General features: G+C 36.6%; 1 protein-coding gene across 3 annotated transcripts; it reads left to right on the forward strand.

Annotated features, from left to right (window-relative positions):
- Positions 1–1,512: 1,512 nt before the first annotated feature.
- LOC108713859 lies at positions 1,513–15,216 on the forward strand. 3 transcript variants are annotated; one of them, XM_018257527.2, is made up of 7 exons: positions 1,513–1,862; positions 6,096–6,239; positions 7,375–7,431; positions 7,577–7,681; positions 10,657–10,833; positions 12,509–12,589; positions 14,616–15,216. In XM_018257527.2, the coding sequence occupies exons 1-7, from the start codon at positions 1,844–1,846 to the stop codon at positions 15,032–15,034; spliced, it is 1,002 nt and encodes a 333-aa protein (XP_018113016.1). In that variant the 5' UTR covers positions 1,513–1,843; the 3' UTR covers positions 15,035–15,216. The 3 variants fall into 3 exon arrangements, with proteins under 3 accessions (XP_018113016.1, XP_018113015.1, XP_041445898.1); XM_018257526.2 differs by lacking the exon at positions 1,513–1,862 and having other exon boundaries at positions 5,979–6,239; XM_041589964.1 differs by lacking the exons at positions 1,513–1,862; positions 10,657–10,833 and having other exon boundaries at positions 5,979–6,239.
- The last annotated feature ends 1,552 nt before the right edge of the window (positions 15,217–16,768 follow it).

The following is a 16,768-nucleotide window of genomic DNA, read 5'->3' on the forward strand; positions in this document are numbered from 1 at the left end:
CAAGGTTTTAAAGGGTACAACTCAAATCTTTAGAGATTTATCATACCCCTAAAGCTACTAAAAATCCAAATCTGAAAATACGTAATCTCAAACCTGTCATGTAGCAGTCAATGGCAGATGTCCCTGAAGTTGTTTCTTATCTCTGGATAATCTGAAAAGGTCAGGGTGTTTTCATCCAACAATTGTCTCATCTAAAACTTATGATATGAAATGATGCTCTATTTTTTTGTGATGTTTTGTCGCTCAAATTTTATGAGAAAAATTATTAATAAGTGAAATCAGTTCATGGAAAGGATTTAGATTTTAGTTTATCAGAGCACAAGTCACATGACTGGGGGCAGCTGGAAAACAGACAATATGTGTAGCCCCATGTCCGATTTCAGAATTAAATATAAAAAAATATGTTTGCTCTTTTGAGAAATGGATTTCAGTGCAGCATTCTGCTGGAAGAGCATTATTAACTGATGCTTTTTGATTTTTTTCCCCATGACAGTATCCCTTTAAGTACTCTCTTTTATCCTAAGCAGCCTGTTTAGTGAATGAACACTGTGGGGCAGATTTATCAAGGGTCGAAGTAAATTCTAGGGAATTTTCAATGTAAAAAAAAATTGAAATTCAAAGTAATTTTTTGGATACTTCGACCAGCGAATAGGATACTACGACTTGACTTCGATTAGAAGTAAAATAGTTTGAATATTCGACCATTCGATGATCGAAGTACTGTCTCTTTAAAAAAAACTTCGACTTCAATACTTCGGCAAATTAAACCTGCCGAAATGCTATGTTAGCCTATGGGGACCTTCTATTTTTCTTCAATTTTTTGAACGTCAAAGTAAAATCACTCGATTGATCGATCAAATCCTTCGAATCGTTCGATTAGGAGGATTTAATCGTTCAATCGAACGATTTTACTTCGACCGCAGGATACCCCACAGCAAAATCATTTTAGTGCTTCCCCTAAACTTTGCTGATAAGACATTTTTCACAAAACTGCTTATTGGTCAGCGAACCACTGAGTTCCCTGCACCCCTATAATCTGCTTGGTGAAAACAAATTGATCCAGCAGCAGCTGTTTATTATAATTTACTTATTGCATGGAAAAATTATTTGTTTTATTTAATTGTCATAAACCCAAACACTTTCCTTCTTTTGGGTGATACTATACACAGTGAGGTGGCTCTGAAACTTTATAGTGTTTGGGATTATTGTGCTTTCTGAAGAAGTAAGGGGCCCAAATAACTGTTGCTTGGGACTCATTCAAGGTCTTGTTTTCTATACCTGTGAGACATAATCAATAATCTATCCTTACTCACCAAGATTGTGTATATTATTTGTTATCTATTATACATCATGCACATCAGTCTGTCCCAGTGGAGCTTACAGTCTTAAGTCCCTATCACATTCATACACACTGTGGTCAATTTTATCAGGAACAAATTAACCTGCCAGTATATTTTTGGAGCTTGGGTGGAAACCAGAGTACAAGGAGGAAACCCCCTGCAGAACTATCTTACATTGTTATCTTTATATTGTATGAACATCCAGCCTCTGACATGTTTGAGTTTATATTTATTGAGTTGGGAGTTATTTTGTTTATAATTTTGTCTCCAAAGCTCAGTTAGAGAAAAGCCTATTTGCTTCTTTGCCCAGTTGTTGCAGAACACTAGAAATACTTTATTCCTTTATATGGGCCTGGAGCACGTCCGTCACTCCTCCGGGGGGAGGTCTGAGTTTCAGGAAAACAAAAACAAAAAAACCTCTGAATAACAACAGCAATGTGTCACTGAGAATGACAGCAGCACATACCTGTATATCAAGCTACCACGCACTGTAAAAAGGGACCATGGAAAACCTGACTGCAGGTGAGATGCATTAATGGCAGTTATATAGAACGTTTATGTAAACTCACGTCTGATCAATTAAGAACATCCCAATAATAAGGCTGAAATGAAGGGATGTTACATGTCTGTACTATGTATTCATAATCATATTTTGTACGTGTTGTATATGAAAATGTGATTTTTCCTGTCTTTTCCGGATCCTGTCTTCTCTTGCTGTAATGGTGAAAAAAAGAATAAAGTATATGTATATGATAAAAATAAGTATTGTTTGTGGAAACAACCAACCTCAGTGTTCAAACTGCTAAGGAACTAAACCTTTAAGCATCGTTGTAAAAGATAAGCTCAGTTTTGTTCCTTAAATTAGTACTGGTCAAATATTACCATGCCATAGGCCAACTATCTGGAATGTCATATGCTTTGGGGCTGGATTATTATGTAGCAGTGATGCCATATAAAAAGCTAAAAGAAAATCTTGGCCTTATGGGGACACATACATACTTGTAATATAGTACAGGTATGGGATTTGATATCCAGAATGCTCAGGACCTGGGGTTTTCGGGATAACAGATCTTTCCGTAATTTGGATCTTCATACCTTAAGTCTACTAGAAAATCATGTAAACATTAAGGGGCAGATTTATCAAGGGTCGAATTTCGAGGGTTAAAAAACCCTCGAATTCGACCCTCGAAGTAAAATATATTCGAATTCGAAGGATTTTAGCGCAAAAGCTAAACGATTCGAACAATTTTAAGCGATCGATCAAAGGATTTTTATTCAACCAAAAAAAACTTAGAAAAGCGCTGGGGAAGGTCCCCATAGGCTAACATTGGACTTCGGTAGCTTTAATTTGGCAAAGTATCAGGTTGAAGTTTTTTTTAAAGAGACAGCACTTCGATTATCGAATGGTCAAACTATTTTTACTTCGAATCATTCATAAGCATCTTTTCAATTGGTCTTCATTATTTATATTTTATTGTTTTTAAATTATTTGCATTTTTCTTCCAATTCTTTCCACCTTTCAAATGACCCCATGTAAAAACAAATGCTCTGTAAAGCTATAAATGTATTGTTATTGCTATTTTTTTATTACTTATCTTTCTATTCAGGCCTCTCCTATTCATATTAATGTCTCTTATTCAAATCACTGCATGGTTGCTAGGGTAATTAGGACCCTAGCAACCAGATGACTGAAATAGCAAACTAAAAAAACAGAAATAATAAAAAATTAAAACCAATTACAAATTGTCTACATCATACTATAAGCTAATTTAAAGGTGAACAACAAGCTGTTGGTTCACATCAGAGAGAGTTTCTGATATATCCAGTTAGGGTTGTGTGCTACTGATGGAGCAATAATACCTGTATTGCAAGAATTTTCCCTGGTGTACTTAAATCTATTCCTTTATCTTCTAGCCAAGGAGAAAATTAGTAAATCAGCAACAAGTAAGCTGCTAAATAATGAGTAGGGCCCTTCCAAAAGTCACACACACGGATCAGACTGTAGACTGCAAGAGGTTCTATTCAATCACTGCAATGACAAAACAAATAAATGCAATAACAAGCATTTAGGGCAAATCGTTCTTCTCTAACAGGTGGAGTAGTAAGCAACCAACATAAATGCCTCCCTGCCCCTGGTTCTATTGAAAGCAAACATTAAGGCCATATAATACAATGGCATTCACAATTCCATGTTCGTTACTTTGTGGCAATCGTTTGGGGAAGGGCCTTTCCGGTTTCAGCACAATAATGGCCCCATGCAGAAAGGTAAACTGGGTGTGTACAGTAAATATATACATATATATATATATATATATATATATATATATATATATATATATATATATATATATGTGTATAATTGCTGTCAAAATAGAAGACATATAGCACTAAATAGTCATCAAATGTTGCATATCTCAGATGTAGATCACATATACCATGTACGGTAAATATGAATTAAGTTTCCTTTTGTAGTTAGTACTAGTTGCAGAATATTTTTTTAAGCACAGCTCTATTGCACCTATTTAAATACACTATGTAAAACAAGCAATGCAAGAATTACAGGTCAGACATCATTCTAGCCATGACATTATTCTATTTTTTGCTGTATATACAACCATTCTGCTACTGTTCTCTTTGTGCTAATCCCCGAAACCACACTATTTGCACATGAAAAATACAATATATTTTTTCTTTAATAAACCACCTCTGGCCCTATACTGTATAAGTCAATTCTTGATGTTTTTCTCATGTAAATAAATGATAAAACCATCATGTTTTAACCTTGTTATTTACATTTTGTAAGTTTAATACAAACCACAGGTATAGGAAACATTTTCCTATATCCAAATTATGAAAAGGCCATCGCACATAGACTCCTTTTTATCCAAAAGTTTTTCTCTGCAATAATAAAACAGTACATTGTACTTGATCCCAACAAATCCTTATTGGAAGCAATACCAGCCTATTGGGTTTATTTAATGTTTACATGATTTTCTAGTAGATTTAAGCTATAAAGATCCAAATTACGGAAAGATCTGTTATCCGGAAAACCCCAGGTACCAAGCATTCTAGATAACAGGTCACATCCCTGTAATAAACAGCAGCTATGAATAAACTGTAAAATATATCCATATTTATGGTGCTCCCAAGGGTTATAACTTATAAATTAAGTATAAGAACCCTGCTTCAAAATATTAGGCTACTAGAAGTCAACTTGAAATTCCATGACCTTAAAAGCATGCAGTTTGTATCCTGTAGCCTTTATATAGTCCTAGAACTTCTTTGTGAATTTTGATATCCTTTTTTATTTTACAATAGGAATTATATTATTCCCTATATTCCAACACAGATATAACAGATAGAATATTTTATTATAGATGAATGAAAGCCAACAATTGTTACCATTAAACCTATTAAAGTAAGAGAGGGTTAATCACTGGGGATGCCAAATGATAGCCACCTCCTAGTAATTGCAATCACTTACCTATTACCCCAGGCAGCCGCTTCTGTAAGTAGAAAACTGCACTGGCCAGGGTATCTGATAACTGATTATAATTACTAGTAGGTGATTAATATGTGGCATCCCACCAGTGATTTCACCTTTCCTTCTCTTTTAAATCAGTGGTTCACCTTTAAAGTATCATTTAGTATGTTATTTGATGGCCAATTCTAAGCAACTTTTCAATTGGTCTTCATTATTTATTTTTTATAGTTTTAGAATAATTTGCCTTTTACTTCTGATTCTTTCCAGCTTTCAAATGGGGGTCACTGACTCCATCTAAAGACAAATGCTCTTTAAGGTTACAAATGTACTGTTATTGCTACTTTTTATTACTCATCTTTCTATTCAGGCTTCTCATATTCCAGTCTCTTATTCAAATCAATACATGGTTACTAGGGTAATTTGTACCCCCAGAAACCAGGTTGATGTAATTGCAAACTGAAGAGCTGCTGAATGAAAAGCTAAATAACTCAAAAACCACACATAATAAAAATGGAAAACCAATTGCAAATTGTCTCAGAATATCACTCTCCACATCATACTAAGGGGCAGATTTATTAAGGGTTGAATTTTGTTTATGGTCAAAACTGTCAAATTCGACTAGGTAATTATCCAAACTCAATTTGAGTTTTTAAAAAAATTTGATTTTCAAGATTTATCATACTCTGGCCCTTTAAGAATTTGAATTTGACTGTTTGCCACCTAAAACCTGCCAAATTACCGTTAAAGTCAATGGGAGAGGTCCAGGGATCAATTTGGAGATGTTTGCAGCCTTCCGATTTTTTTCAGAGAAAAAACTCAAATCAAATTTGAACGAATTCGATTTGAATTTTCTCATTTTCGTCTTTGTAAAATTATATTCGATTTTTATAATAAGTAATCGAATATTCGAATGTAGAGTAAAACAGAATTCATGTGCCTCCATAAGTTAAGTCCGACCAATCCTTCGAAATCATCATGCGGTTAGTGGGATTCGAACGGTCGTACATCTTACGATTTTTCGGCCGACATCTTTCAGGAAATTGATCGTCCAGGTCAAAAAATCTTTGTCGGTCCCAGTGCAATCTATCTATGTTTGCAGGGCCAAACAGGCAGCTCCCCTTTGTTTTCCTGGCAAATTGGTCTTTTTAGTTGATGGTCAATTCGTACGATCGTTCCAAGAAAATCGTGGTCTCGCGATGAGGATCGGATCTTTTAAAAATCTCAACATCCATGGCCAGGTTAAGTAATTATGTCCTCTCTTTTTTATACAGGTTACCAACGGGAGACAAACCAGCTTGCATATATCTCACTGTTTATTTCATGTGTTACCCGTTTGCTTCTTTTTATTACACTTTTCAGTTCACAGGCAGTGGGAATCCTACATTCCATGAAGCTCTATAATGAAAGATATAGGCGTAAGTATCTATTTTTTAGCTCATATCAGAATATGTGTTTCAAATATCAGTTTTTTTTTTAAGATAGAAAAGATGAGTGACGCAAACGTAAAGGATCAAAATTCTTCAGGTTCACTTAAATTATAGAGGATAATATAAGAGTTTAGTTTTAATGCACTGTAATTAAAATTAGAAACTAACTTGCATCAGGAAAGCTCCCAATCTAACTCTGTTCTGCATATTTGTGATACCTAGCTTTAGAAGTACAGGTATGGGATCCAGAAAGAACTGAATTATGGAAAGGTCATCTCCCATAACTCCATGTTAATCAAATAATTTCAGGTTTTAAAACATATTTCCTTTTTCTATGTTATAATAAAACAATACATTGTTCTTGATCCTATCCAACATATAGGGGCCGATTCACAAAGGGTCGAATATCGAGGGTTAATTATTCGAATATCGAAGTCGAAGGATTTTAGCGCAAATAGTGCGATGGAACGATCGAAGGATTATTCCTTCGATCGAACAATAAAATCCTTTGAATCGAACGATTCGAAGGATTTTAATCCAACGATCGAAGGAATATCCTTCGATCAAAAAAAGTTAGCCAAGCCTATGGGGACCTTCCCCTTAGGCTAACATTGAGTTCGGTAGCTTTTAGATGGCGAACTAGGGGGTCGAAGTTTTTTCTTAAAGAGACAGTACTTCGACTATCGAATGGTTGAATGGTCGAACGATTTTTAGTTCGAATAGTTTGATTCAAAGTCGTAGTCGAAGGTCGTAGTAGCCCATTCGATGGTCGAAGTAGCCCAAAAAATTCCAAGTTTTTTTACTTCGAATCCTTCACTCGAAGTTAGTGAATCGGCACCATAATGAATCCTTATTGGATGCAAAAACTATCCTATTGGGTTTATTTTATGTTTAATTGATTTTTAGAAGACGTAAGTATGGAGATCCAAATTAAAGAAAGAGCCCTTATCTGGAAAACCCCAGGTCCTGAGCATCGTATATAACTCTTTTCATACCTATATGGTTTTCCCTGCATGCCTAATATGCCAGTACTATTACAATTATTTTCTTTTTAAAACTGGCTGACATTATTCCCAATACCAAGTTAATGTAGTAAAATGTTACTGTTACTTATATATTTCAGGAATTTGGAAAGCATCTGGCTGGGTGTTTTCTGGCTTGTTCATCGGACTATGTGCAGGTAAACTTCAACTATACATTATATATATATATATATATATATATATATATATATATATATATATATATATATATATATATATATATATATACACAGTATATATATCTACTTCTACTTACATGGTCCTCTTTACATTTACCTACAGGTCAGCAGAATGTAACCAGTGTTCTTCTAAGCATCAACATATTTTTATTTTTTTCCAACTGGATTCTCCCTGTGATGATCCCTATAATGCAATTAGTTTTATTTAGTAAGTAAACTTATTTGCTTTCATATAAATTGCATTGTGATGCCATAAACTCACAAGTGAATATTGTACTGGTGTCGTAACACATTTTATTAAACTACTTTAGAACTTGAAAGTCATGTTTTCTTGTCTGTAATTCAAGCAGACATGATGGGGGTTATTTACTAAACTCCAAATGCAAAAATCACAATAAAATCGGACTTTTAAAAAACCATTAATTTTTCAAAATTTATTAAACCCTGAGGATGGAAAAAGTCAGAATCTGAAAATCCGGCATCTCAGACCTGTCGATGTTGCAATGGGAGAAGTCACAATGATTTTTTAATGTGCGCTGGGTTTCGTGCAATACCCCGAAGTTTTCCGTGTTTTCGAGCAAAAATCTGAGTTTTTGGGTGAAAAATCGGATGAAAGATCCAAAAAAATCTTGAAAATCTGTTTTTTCACGCAAAGGAGATTTTTCGAGAAAATGCAATAATAAATAAGCGTAAAAAACATGAGCGGATTTGATCGGAGTTTAAAGAAGAAAATATTGAGATAAATTCGGACTTTGATAAATAACCCCCGATATGTTGTGGTAACATTCTCCACTTGTCACACGGCCTATGAAGCTTGATGCTATACTTGTAATGCTCACGGAAGTGCAGCTGTAGTCAGTCACTGGTACAGCCAACTGATTAGTAGTTTATCAAACCAAAAGGCAGCTAACACAAGAACACCTGTAAAGGTTTTTAGAGCTTTAGGGGGGTTATGCAATAAAAGACACTAAGTTTGCCCAGGAGCAGTTACCCATAGCAACCAATCAGAAGGTAGCATTTACTAGTCACTTGTTTAAAAGCAATGATTCTATTGGTTGCTAAGGGCAACTGCTCATTGGCAAACTTAGTGCTTTTTTATTACATATAGGGGTTAGAGTGCTAAAGTTTGGAGTGTTTGCCGGGACAGGGGCCTTTATGGAAGAGCGCAAGAGACGGCCATCCTACTAACAATAATACACAGCACTTGCAATAATTGTATAACATTAAGGGGGAGATTTATTAAGGTACTAGTTGTGTTTCCCACAAAAAATCAAGTTTTCTAAGTTATAATTGAGTCAAAAAGATTTTAAAAAAGATTAAAAAAACTTGAATATTTCAAGATTTATTATACCCCGACCTTGGAAATAGCTCAAATCGGAAAATACACCATCTAAAACCTGTCGAGGTCATGTAGGAGTCAATGGCAGAGGTCCCTTGAACCATTTGAAGATGTTAATAGCTTTCATGATGTTCAAGTTTTTTTCAGAGGGTTTCACTCAAACTTGATCAATTCGAGAGATTCGAGTTTTTTCCCGACGAAAACTCGTTCAATTTGAGTTTACGGGTTGTTAACCCAAACTCACTTATTCAAGTTTTTTCCATTCTACTTTTTTCTTAAATTAGAAACCATTCGAGTTGTGAGTACATTCGAGGTCTAAAAAAGTTTATACTGTATACCTTTGATAAATAATACCCTAAATGTTGGCCTTTGAGTATTCACTGCAAATGTTGGGACACATGGCTTCTTATACTACACATGAGTGCCCCAGCATGGCTGCCAATGCACTCGACAGGAGCCTTTCTTAGAAAACACTATTGTGTCCCCCATCAAGAGAGATTGCTCTGTTTGTACCCATTTTTGATGTGTAAACATTGTGTCCTTTAAGATCCCCAATCAGACTAATGTATATATATCCTTAAGTTATAAAGGGTTCAAGGTTAGAGATGCACCGAACACAGGATTTGTTTCAGCATTTGGCCAGGATTCTGCCTTTTTTCAGCAGTGTCCAAGTGCCTGGCTGAACCGAATTTTCAAAATCATGTGACTTTTTGTGGTTCTCTGTCGCATGTGGTTCTCATTGTCTCTTCTTGGCCCTAATTTGAATATGCAAAATAAGGTTTTGATTTGGTATTCCGGCAAACGAAGGATTCAGGATTCGGCTGAATCTCATAACAGTCAATTCTGGGCATCCCTAGTTCAAGGTGGTGGAAAACAATGGTGACAACACCCTAAAATCTTCATGAGGTATAAGATGGGTCTCCAAGTTAACCTTCAATACAGTAATATTGCTTCTAAGAACAGAAAATAATAACTGATACATAAACCTTGGGTCATTGTACACCATAGGGTAATGTAATAAATGCTCTCAAGATCTGCTACATCTATTAATTTATAACAACCAATAACCATTTGCTAACCATGTTAGCAAATGAAGCAATTCTGATGTCTAATATACTTTGCAGTAGTAATTAAAGGGGTTCTGTCATGATTTTTATGATGTCGTTTTTATTTCTAAATTACACTGTTTACACTGCAAATAATTCACTTTACAATATGAAATCTCATTCCTGAACCAGCAAGTGTATTTTTTTTTTATTTGTAATATTGGTGTGTAAGAAGCCATCTCAGGTCACTTTGCCTAGTCATGTGCTTTCGGAAAGAGCTAGCACTTTAGGATGGAACAGGCAGGCTGTTGTTTCTCCTACTCAATGTAACTTAATCTGTCGCAGTGGGACCTGGATTTTACTACTGAGTGCTGTTTCTTAGATCTACCAGGCAGCTGTTATCTTGTGTTAGGGGGCTGCTATCTGGTTACCTTCCCATCGTTCTGTTGTTAGGCTGCTGGGGGGAAGGGAGGAGGGTGAGATCACTCCAACTTACAGTACAGCAGTAAAAAGGGACTGAAGTTTATCTGAGCACAAGTCACATGATTGGGGGCAACTGGGAAACTGACAATATGTCTAGCCCATGTCAGATTTCAAAATTAAATGAGTATACGGAAATGAGAAACGGATTTCAGTGCAGAATTCTGCCGGAGCAGCACTATTAATTGATGCGTTAAAAAAAAAAAAACATTTATCCCATGACAGTGTTCCTTTAACTATGCTGCTACATTTCAACCCTAACTATTAGATTATATGTAACAACTTACACTAAAACATTAACCTTTTTCTGTCTCATAGGGTTTGTCCTGGGTCAATACAGAGGTGTCCGTTTGAAATTTAACCCAAAGAACCTTTTTGGAGAGTTTATTGCATTTTTCTTCTTTGTTTTCTATTGTGCTTTTATAGCAAGTTTGTCCATCATTGTGATTTTCACTATGAACGCTGCATTAATATATTACAGCATATCATCCTACTGTGAGTACATTTATATTAAAAATACAGGTATAGGATCTATTATCCGGAATGCTCTGGATCTGGGGTTTTTCAGATAAGGGATCTTTCCATAATTTGGATCACCATACCATAAGTCTGCAAAAAATAATTTATACATTAAATAAGCCAAGTGAGATTGCTTTCACACCAATATTGATTCACTGAGCTTAGTTAGAATCAACTACAAGGTATTGTTATATTATTACAGAGAAAAAGGAAATATTTTTTTTGTAAAATGTTGAATTATTTGCTTAAATGGGGCTCTATGGGAGATGGCTTTTCTTTCTGGATTACAGTTTACCGGATAAGGGATTGCATACCTGTATGGTGTTTTTTATATAATGTGCTCTTTTACATTTTCTTTTTAATTTGACAAAACCATTAAAAAAATTGCAGTTTTGATAAATGCCCTGTCAAAAAAAATGCATCTTTACAGTTGTTTGGAGGTTTTTGTTTGAGCCATGTGATGTCAAAATAAGGTCTAGGCCTTCTGTTCATAATATATAGTATTTAGCTGCAAGTTGCAGTTCTATCACTACCTCTGCTTTATTTTAGAGTAGAGCAGCATTTCTGTTTTAAAAGGGTTGTTTATCTTTGAATTTGATTTTAGTTGAATGTAAAGAGTGATTTTCTGGAACAATTTGGAATCGGTTTTCATTATATATTATTTGTGTTTTTTTAGCTTTTTATTCAGCAGCTCTCCAGTTTGCAATTTCAGCAATCTGATTGTTAGGGTTCAAATTACCCTAACAACCATGCACTGATTTGGACGAGAGACTGGAATATAAATAGGAGAGGCCTGAATAGAAAGATCAGTGATATAAAGTAGCAATAATGATACATTTGTAGCCTTGTTTTTTAGATGGGGTCAGTGACCCCCATCTGAAAGCTGAAAGAGTCAGAAGAAGGCAAATAATTCAAAAACTATAACAAATATATAATAAACTGATCTATAACATACTAAAAGTTAACTTAGAGATACTGACACCAGAAATTGCACCTTTTTTTACATCTTTTTTACATGCTTCTTATAATGTTGCCATAAATATTTGCCCAATGCTTTTACATTTCCTGTCTGACTCCCTCTGATTGCCTATGAGGGGGCTGCAGCATGACCTATAGGTAACTTTTGATGTACATTCATATTGTAGAAAGTAGTTTTTTAGTGTCAGTATCACTTTAAAGGTGAACCACCCCATTAACTAATAAATCCCCAAGGAATATGATTGCTAGCCTTGAAAAGGTTGGTGCTCCTCTTTACTGAAAAAACACACAAGCTTGGTTATTTCTATGTATATCACTCCTATATGACATCTTTGTTCAGTCTCCCAGGGGTTCCATGCTTCCTGCACATTCAGTTTGTTGGTCCAGAATAAGCGAATGCACAGTATAGTGGAACGTCTGACTTCATTCTGGTAGGAGCTTCTCAAGGAACCCCTGGGAAATTGAACAAAGATGGTGGTGCGGTACTCAGGCCAGTGCATTTTTAAGTGAAAAGTAGCAATGGCCTGAGATTCAGAGTTAGTGATTACATTAATGATTAGAAATTAATGAATGTGTTTCCTTGCCCTTTAAGACAAAATGGTCTAATCAAAGTTAAAAAAAAAAAAGACTCTTCCTTTGTTAATGTGCATTTTTATTGTTTTATTGTTTTCAGTTCTTGGCTTTATGCCCTGGCAATGGATTCTCCTATACTTCGTCTATGTGGCAATAATGGACACATTTCTTTTCATCTCTGGTAAGAATCAGAACTGAGCTGGCTCTGAACTATAAAAATAATGGTGGAGCAAATAAATAACAATTTAGCTTTCTCTATATATACATATATATAGTCAGGTGATCCCACTGGTATCTAATAAAAGGGCAGCCAAGTTTGGGAGTTTTACTTTGAAAGCAGCAAGTAAGTTGCAGTTAAAACTTAGTCCCTTTGTAAAATGTATAATGAAGTAATAGAATTCTTAATGAATCAGATGAAAATTGAGCGTAGGACTGGCCAGATATGGGATGACTTTGACGTAGTTGGCCAGCTTAAATATATTGCAATATATGGACAAACAATCCTTGTGTTGTTTAAAGGGTAAGGCATTTTTCAGTAGCAGTATGCACAAAATGTCTGTCTTAAATATATTGATAATGGGTTGAGTGCAGAGGACTCTTGTATCTGTATATATATCTATATCTATATATATATTAAAGTCCGAATGCCAAAAACCCAAAAAATTTGTGTTTTTTTTTTGTACTATAAAATATTATACCCCCAGGATAGAAAAAGTCTGAATCTGAAAATCCAGCATCTCAGACCTGCCAAGGTCACATATAAGTCAGTGGGAGAAGTCCCAAAGATATCTTGATCTGAGCTGGGTTTTGCTCAATAATCCGAAGATTTCATGGTTTTCTGGGAAAAATCCAAAAAAGTCTTGAGTTTTCTTGAAGAAAGTCTGAACATAGTATTTATTTTTACCTTTCTTTGCGTATTTTTTTTAACACACACCAGAGTGGGCTGGGGCGGGTGGCTTATTAAAGCTAAATGCTAATAAAGGCCAAGCAAACCACAGTACATTACTCTAATAGCCTCCATTTGTAAGTGCAAGTTGAATTTACGTAAGTTGGATGTTTGTAACCCGGGGACTCCCTGTATTCAGTTAACCCTAGGGTTGCTGACTTTCAGTTGAGCCAAAAGCCTGGTTTTGGCAGTATAAAAATGCTCAGAGAAGCACTAGGAGTAAGTTGACATCAATTATTTTTTTTATTGGTTTAAAGCCCATTAAATTACTGTTGAAAAGCAACACATTCAGCCTTTTTCAGCAGGATTTGGATTTTGCTGAATCATTGTGGCTGGCCGAACTGAATCTGAATCCTAATTTGCATATGTAAATTAGGGGTGGGAAGGGACATCACGTGACTTTTTGTCACAAAAAAAGTAAAAAATATTCCCTACTTTTTCCTTTCACAGCTCTAATTTGCATATGCACATTAGGATTGGGTTCGGCCAAATCTTTCACAAAGGATTCGAGGATTCATGGGCAACTTTGGGTGACTATTGAAAACGCATCGCCGCATGTGCATTAGCGCAGGCGATTTTGCGCTGTAGCCTATGGGGAAAAAACCCTGAGGCAGTTCGGGGAGATAGTCGCGCAAAAGACGTAGCGATTAGTCACCAGGCGACAAAACCTCCCCGAATCTCCTCGTCTGGCCTTACCCTTACACTGATCCCATTAGGGTAAAGCAAGAAATGGAACCAATAAACTAGGGATGCACAGAATCCAATATTTGGGATTCGTTGAATCCTCGAATCCTTTGTGAAAGATTTGGCCAAATACCGAACCCAATCCTAATGTGCATATGCAAATTAGAGCTGTGAAAGGAAAAAGTAGGGAATATTTTTGACTTGTTTTGTGACAAAAGTCACGTGATGTCCCTTCCCACCCCTAATTTACATATTCAAATCAGGATTCAGATTCAGTTCGGCCAGGCACAAGGATTCAGCCAAATGCGAATCCTGCTGAAAAAGGCTGAATCCCGGATACCTACAATAAACCTTTAATGGTGGTGTCAAGGGATTGATTCAATTTATGGACTCATTTCTAAGATACACTGCATGGATTCAGCTAGGACAATGTTCAAAGACAGATTATTCAACATTTTTAAGAAAATAATGTATTAATAAAAATATTGTACTTATTATAATGTGGGTTATTATTCGGTGGGTTAAACAGCAGGCATGTATGTTTTTATGTAACCAAAATGTCTGTAAATATTTGTAGGAAAAACTTTGATTTCAGAAGAATCTAAAAAAGCGACAGTGGAGAAAAGTGAAGACTGTGCTGCAAACATGACACATGCTGTGCAAGCCGAAGCAACTAATAGCAGTTTGGCTTCTTTCCAAGCCATAGCCACAAATCTTTCAGGAGAAACACTTAATAAAGAACCACAGGAATGTCATTCAAGTGAGAACTCTACACACTCACATGTGAAAACATCTCCAGCAAACCCTAAATCCCTCAAGCTTTCGACTCCTGCACCGAACTCTAACAACCCAGAGCATTTGCCTCCTGCAGCAACACAATCCGCCCAACCGATTTCCGACCACTGGTTAACGCGCATCAAACGGGGACTTAAAATGTATAAAACCAACAAAAATAATAGGCATGTCACCAAACGGTGTAGAAACAAAATTGTCTGAGCCACCGCATTTACAATATAATGTATATGACCAATGGAAGACACAGCAGGGCTTTCCGATGAACTGATCAACTTTTTCAGGTTTTCTTGCAACACACAGTTATGTTCAGTCTTTTTTTTAATATTATTTTAGGAAGTTTTCAGTGTATGGTTTGCTTATAAAAATGACAAATTTTTAATGGATTCCTCTATTACAATAAGCTAAATATGTTTTAAGCACACTGTTTTTAGGTATTTATCCCTATTTATTAAAGGAGAAGGAAACAAAACCCCCTCCCCCCTGGCCTACCTGTCCCCGTGGGCAAATGCCCTTAACTTGTTACTGACCCCTCTGCGTAGGTCCTGTCCACGTAGTTCACAGTCGCAATCTTCTCCCACGCGCGTCTTCTTCCTGCTTTGACCGGCGTATTCTGGCGCATGCGCAGTAGGAACATTTACTGGTACGGCTGTACTGCGCAAGCGCCGAATGTCACAAAGTTTTCCGATTTCACTTTGTGACATTTGGCGCGCGCCAGAAGACGCAAGTCAAAGCAGGAAGAAGACGCGCGTGGGAGAAGATGGCGACTGTGAACTCTGTGGACAGGACCTGTGCAGAGGGGTGGGTAACAAGTTAGGGGCATTTGCCCAGGGGGACAGGTAGGCCTGGGGGGGGCAACACCGGAGGGGGGAGGGGTTTTGCGCCCAGGGGGTTTCCTTCTCCTTTAAAAGGGACATATTCCCTATGTATAAGGGCAGAGACAAATGCCCAGATTTAGGGAGATTTTCTGAAGTAGCCTCATGAGGAAACAAGAAGCATTGCATTTGCCATCCCGCCGGCGATTTACATTCTAGCCGGCAGGAAGGCAGTTCAGGGAGATTAGTCGCCCTGAAGAAGAGATTTGTTGTCGGGCAACTAATCTCCGCGAGTGTCTCTGCCCTAACAGTGTAAAATTCCTTTGCCTATTCGTTTTCTTTCGGGGGTCGGCCGATCGGGGGAGCGGGTTTGGGCCGGTGGGGGAATACCGGGTTTTGTCCAGGTTTAACGCCAACCCAGTCCGACCCTGTTAGCACTATAAAAAACATATTGTTGAGGTTTGTTACTTGACTTCACATTCCTCAAAAAACAAAAATTCCAGAGGCATTCCCAGTTTGTTTGTTTTTTTTTGGTCCCAGGAAATTTCTGTTCCTTTATTTAAAACATCAACTAAATACACAAAGATTTATGTCAATGGTCATATCAAAAGAAAGTTTTCAAAGTCTGTTCTCACTGTATAATCCATAGTTATTTAAAGAGGTTCTACATAAACGGCCATTTTATAGCGCATTAATTATAATAAGAATAAGCCAAATGGTTGCATCTGTATTGCTTTGTTTTTAACTTTAGTATGCCCCCCCACACACCTAGAATTACGGGAGTTATTCTAAAGAGAGATAATTATGTCTGCATAAATGAGCCCTATCCTTATCTCAGTTCATACCCGTCCCACTCTTGGAAATAGACAGGGTTCTTAATTCAAAGGGCTATATGATTATCTGAAATTCTACAAACCAAATCCAAAATCTGCTAGTTTTAGGGCCTTTACTCACAGGTGTTTGAAGCTGCGCTCCCCTGCGTTCCGGTTTTATGCGTTCAGCCGCAGAGGAGCGCAGGAGTAGACGCGATTAATTATTTTCAATGCGGCTGTTGGGATGCAGCATGTTGCATTTTTCCTGTGTTCAGCTCTTACATGCGTCTGTGTGAGTATAGCAGCATTGA

This window comes from Xenopus laevis, chromosome 4L (genome assembly GCF_017654675.1).
Source record: "Xenopus laevis strain J_2021 chromosome 4L, Xenopus_laevis_v10.1, whole genome shotgun sequence".
Taxonomy (NCBI): Eukaryota; Metazoa; Chordata; class Amphibia; order Anura; family Pipidae; genus Xenopus; species Xenopus laevis.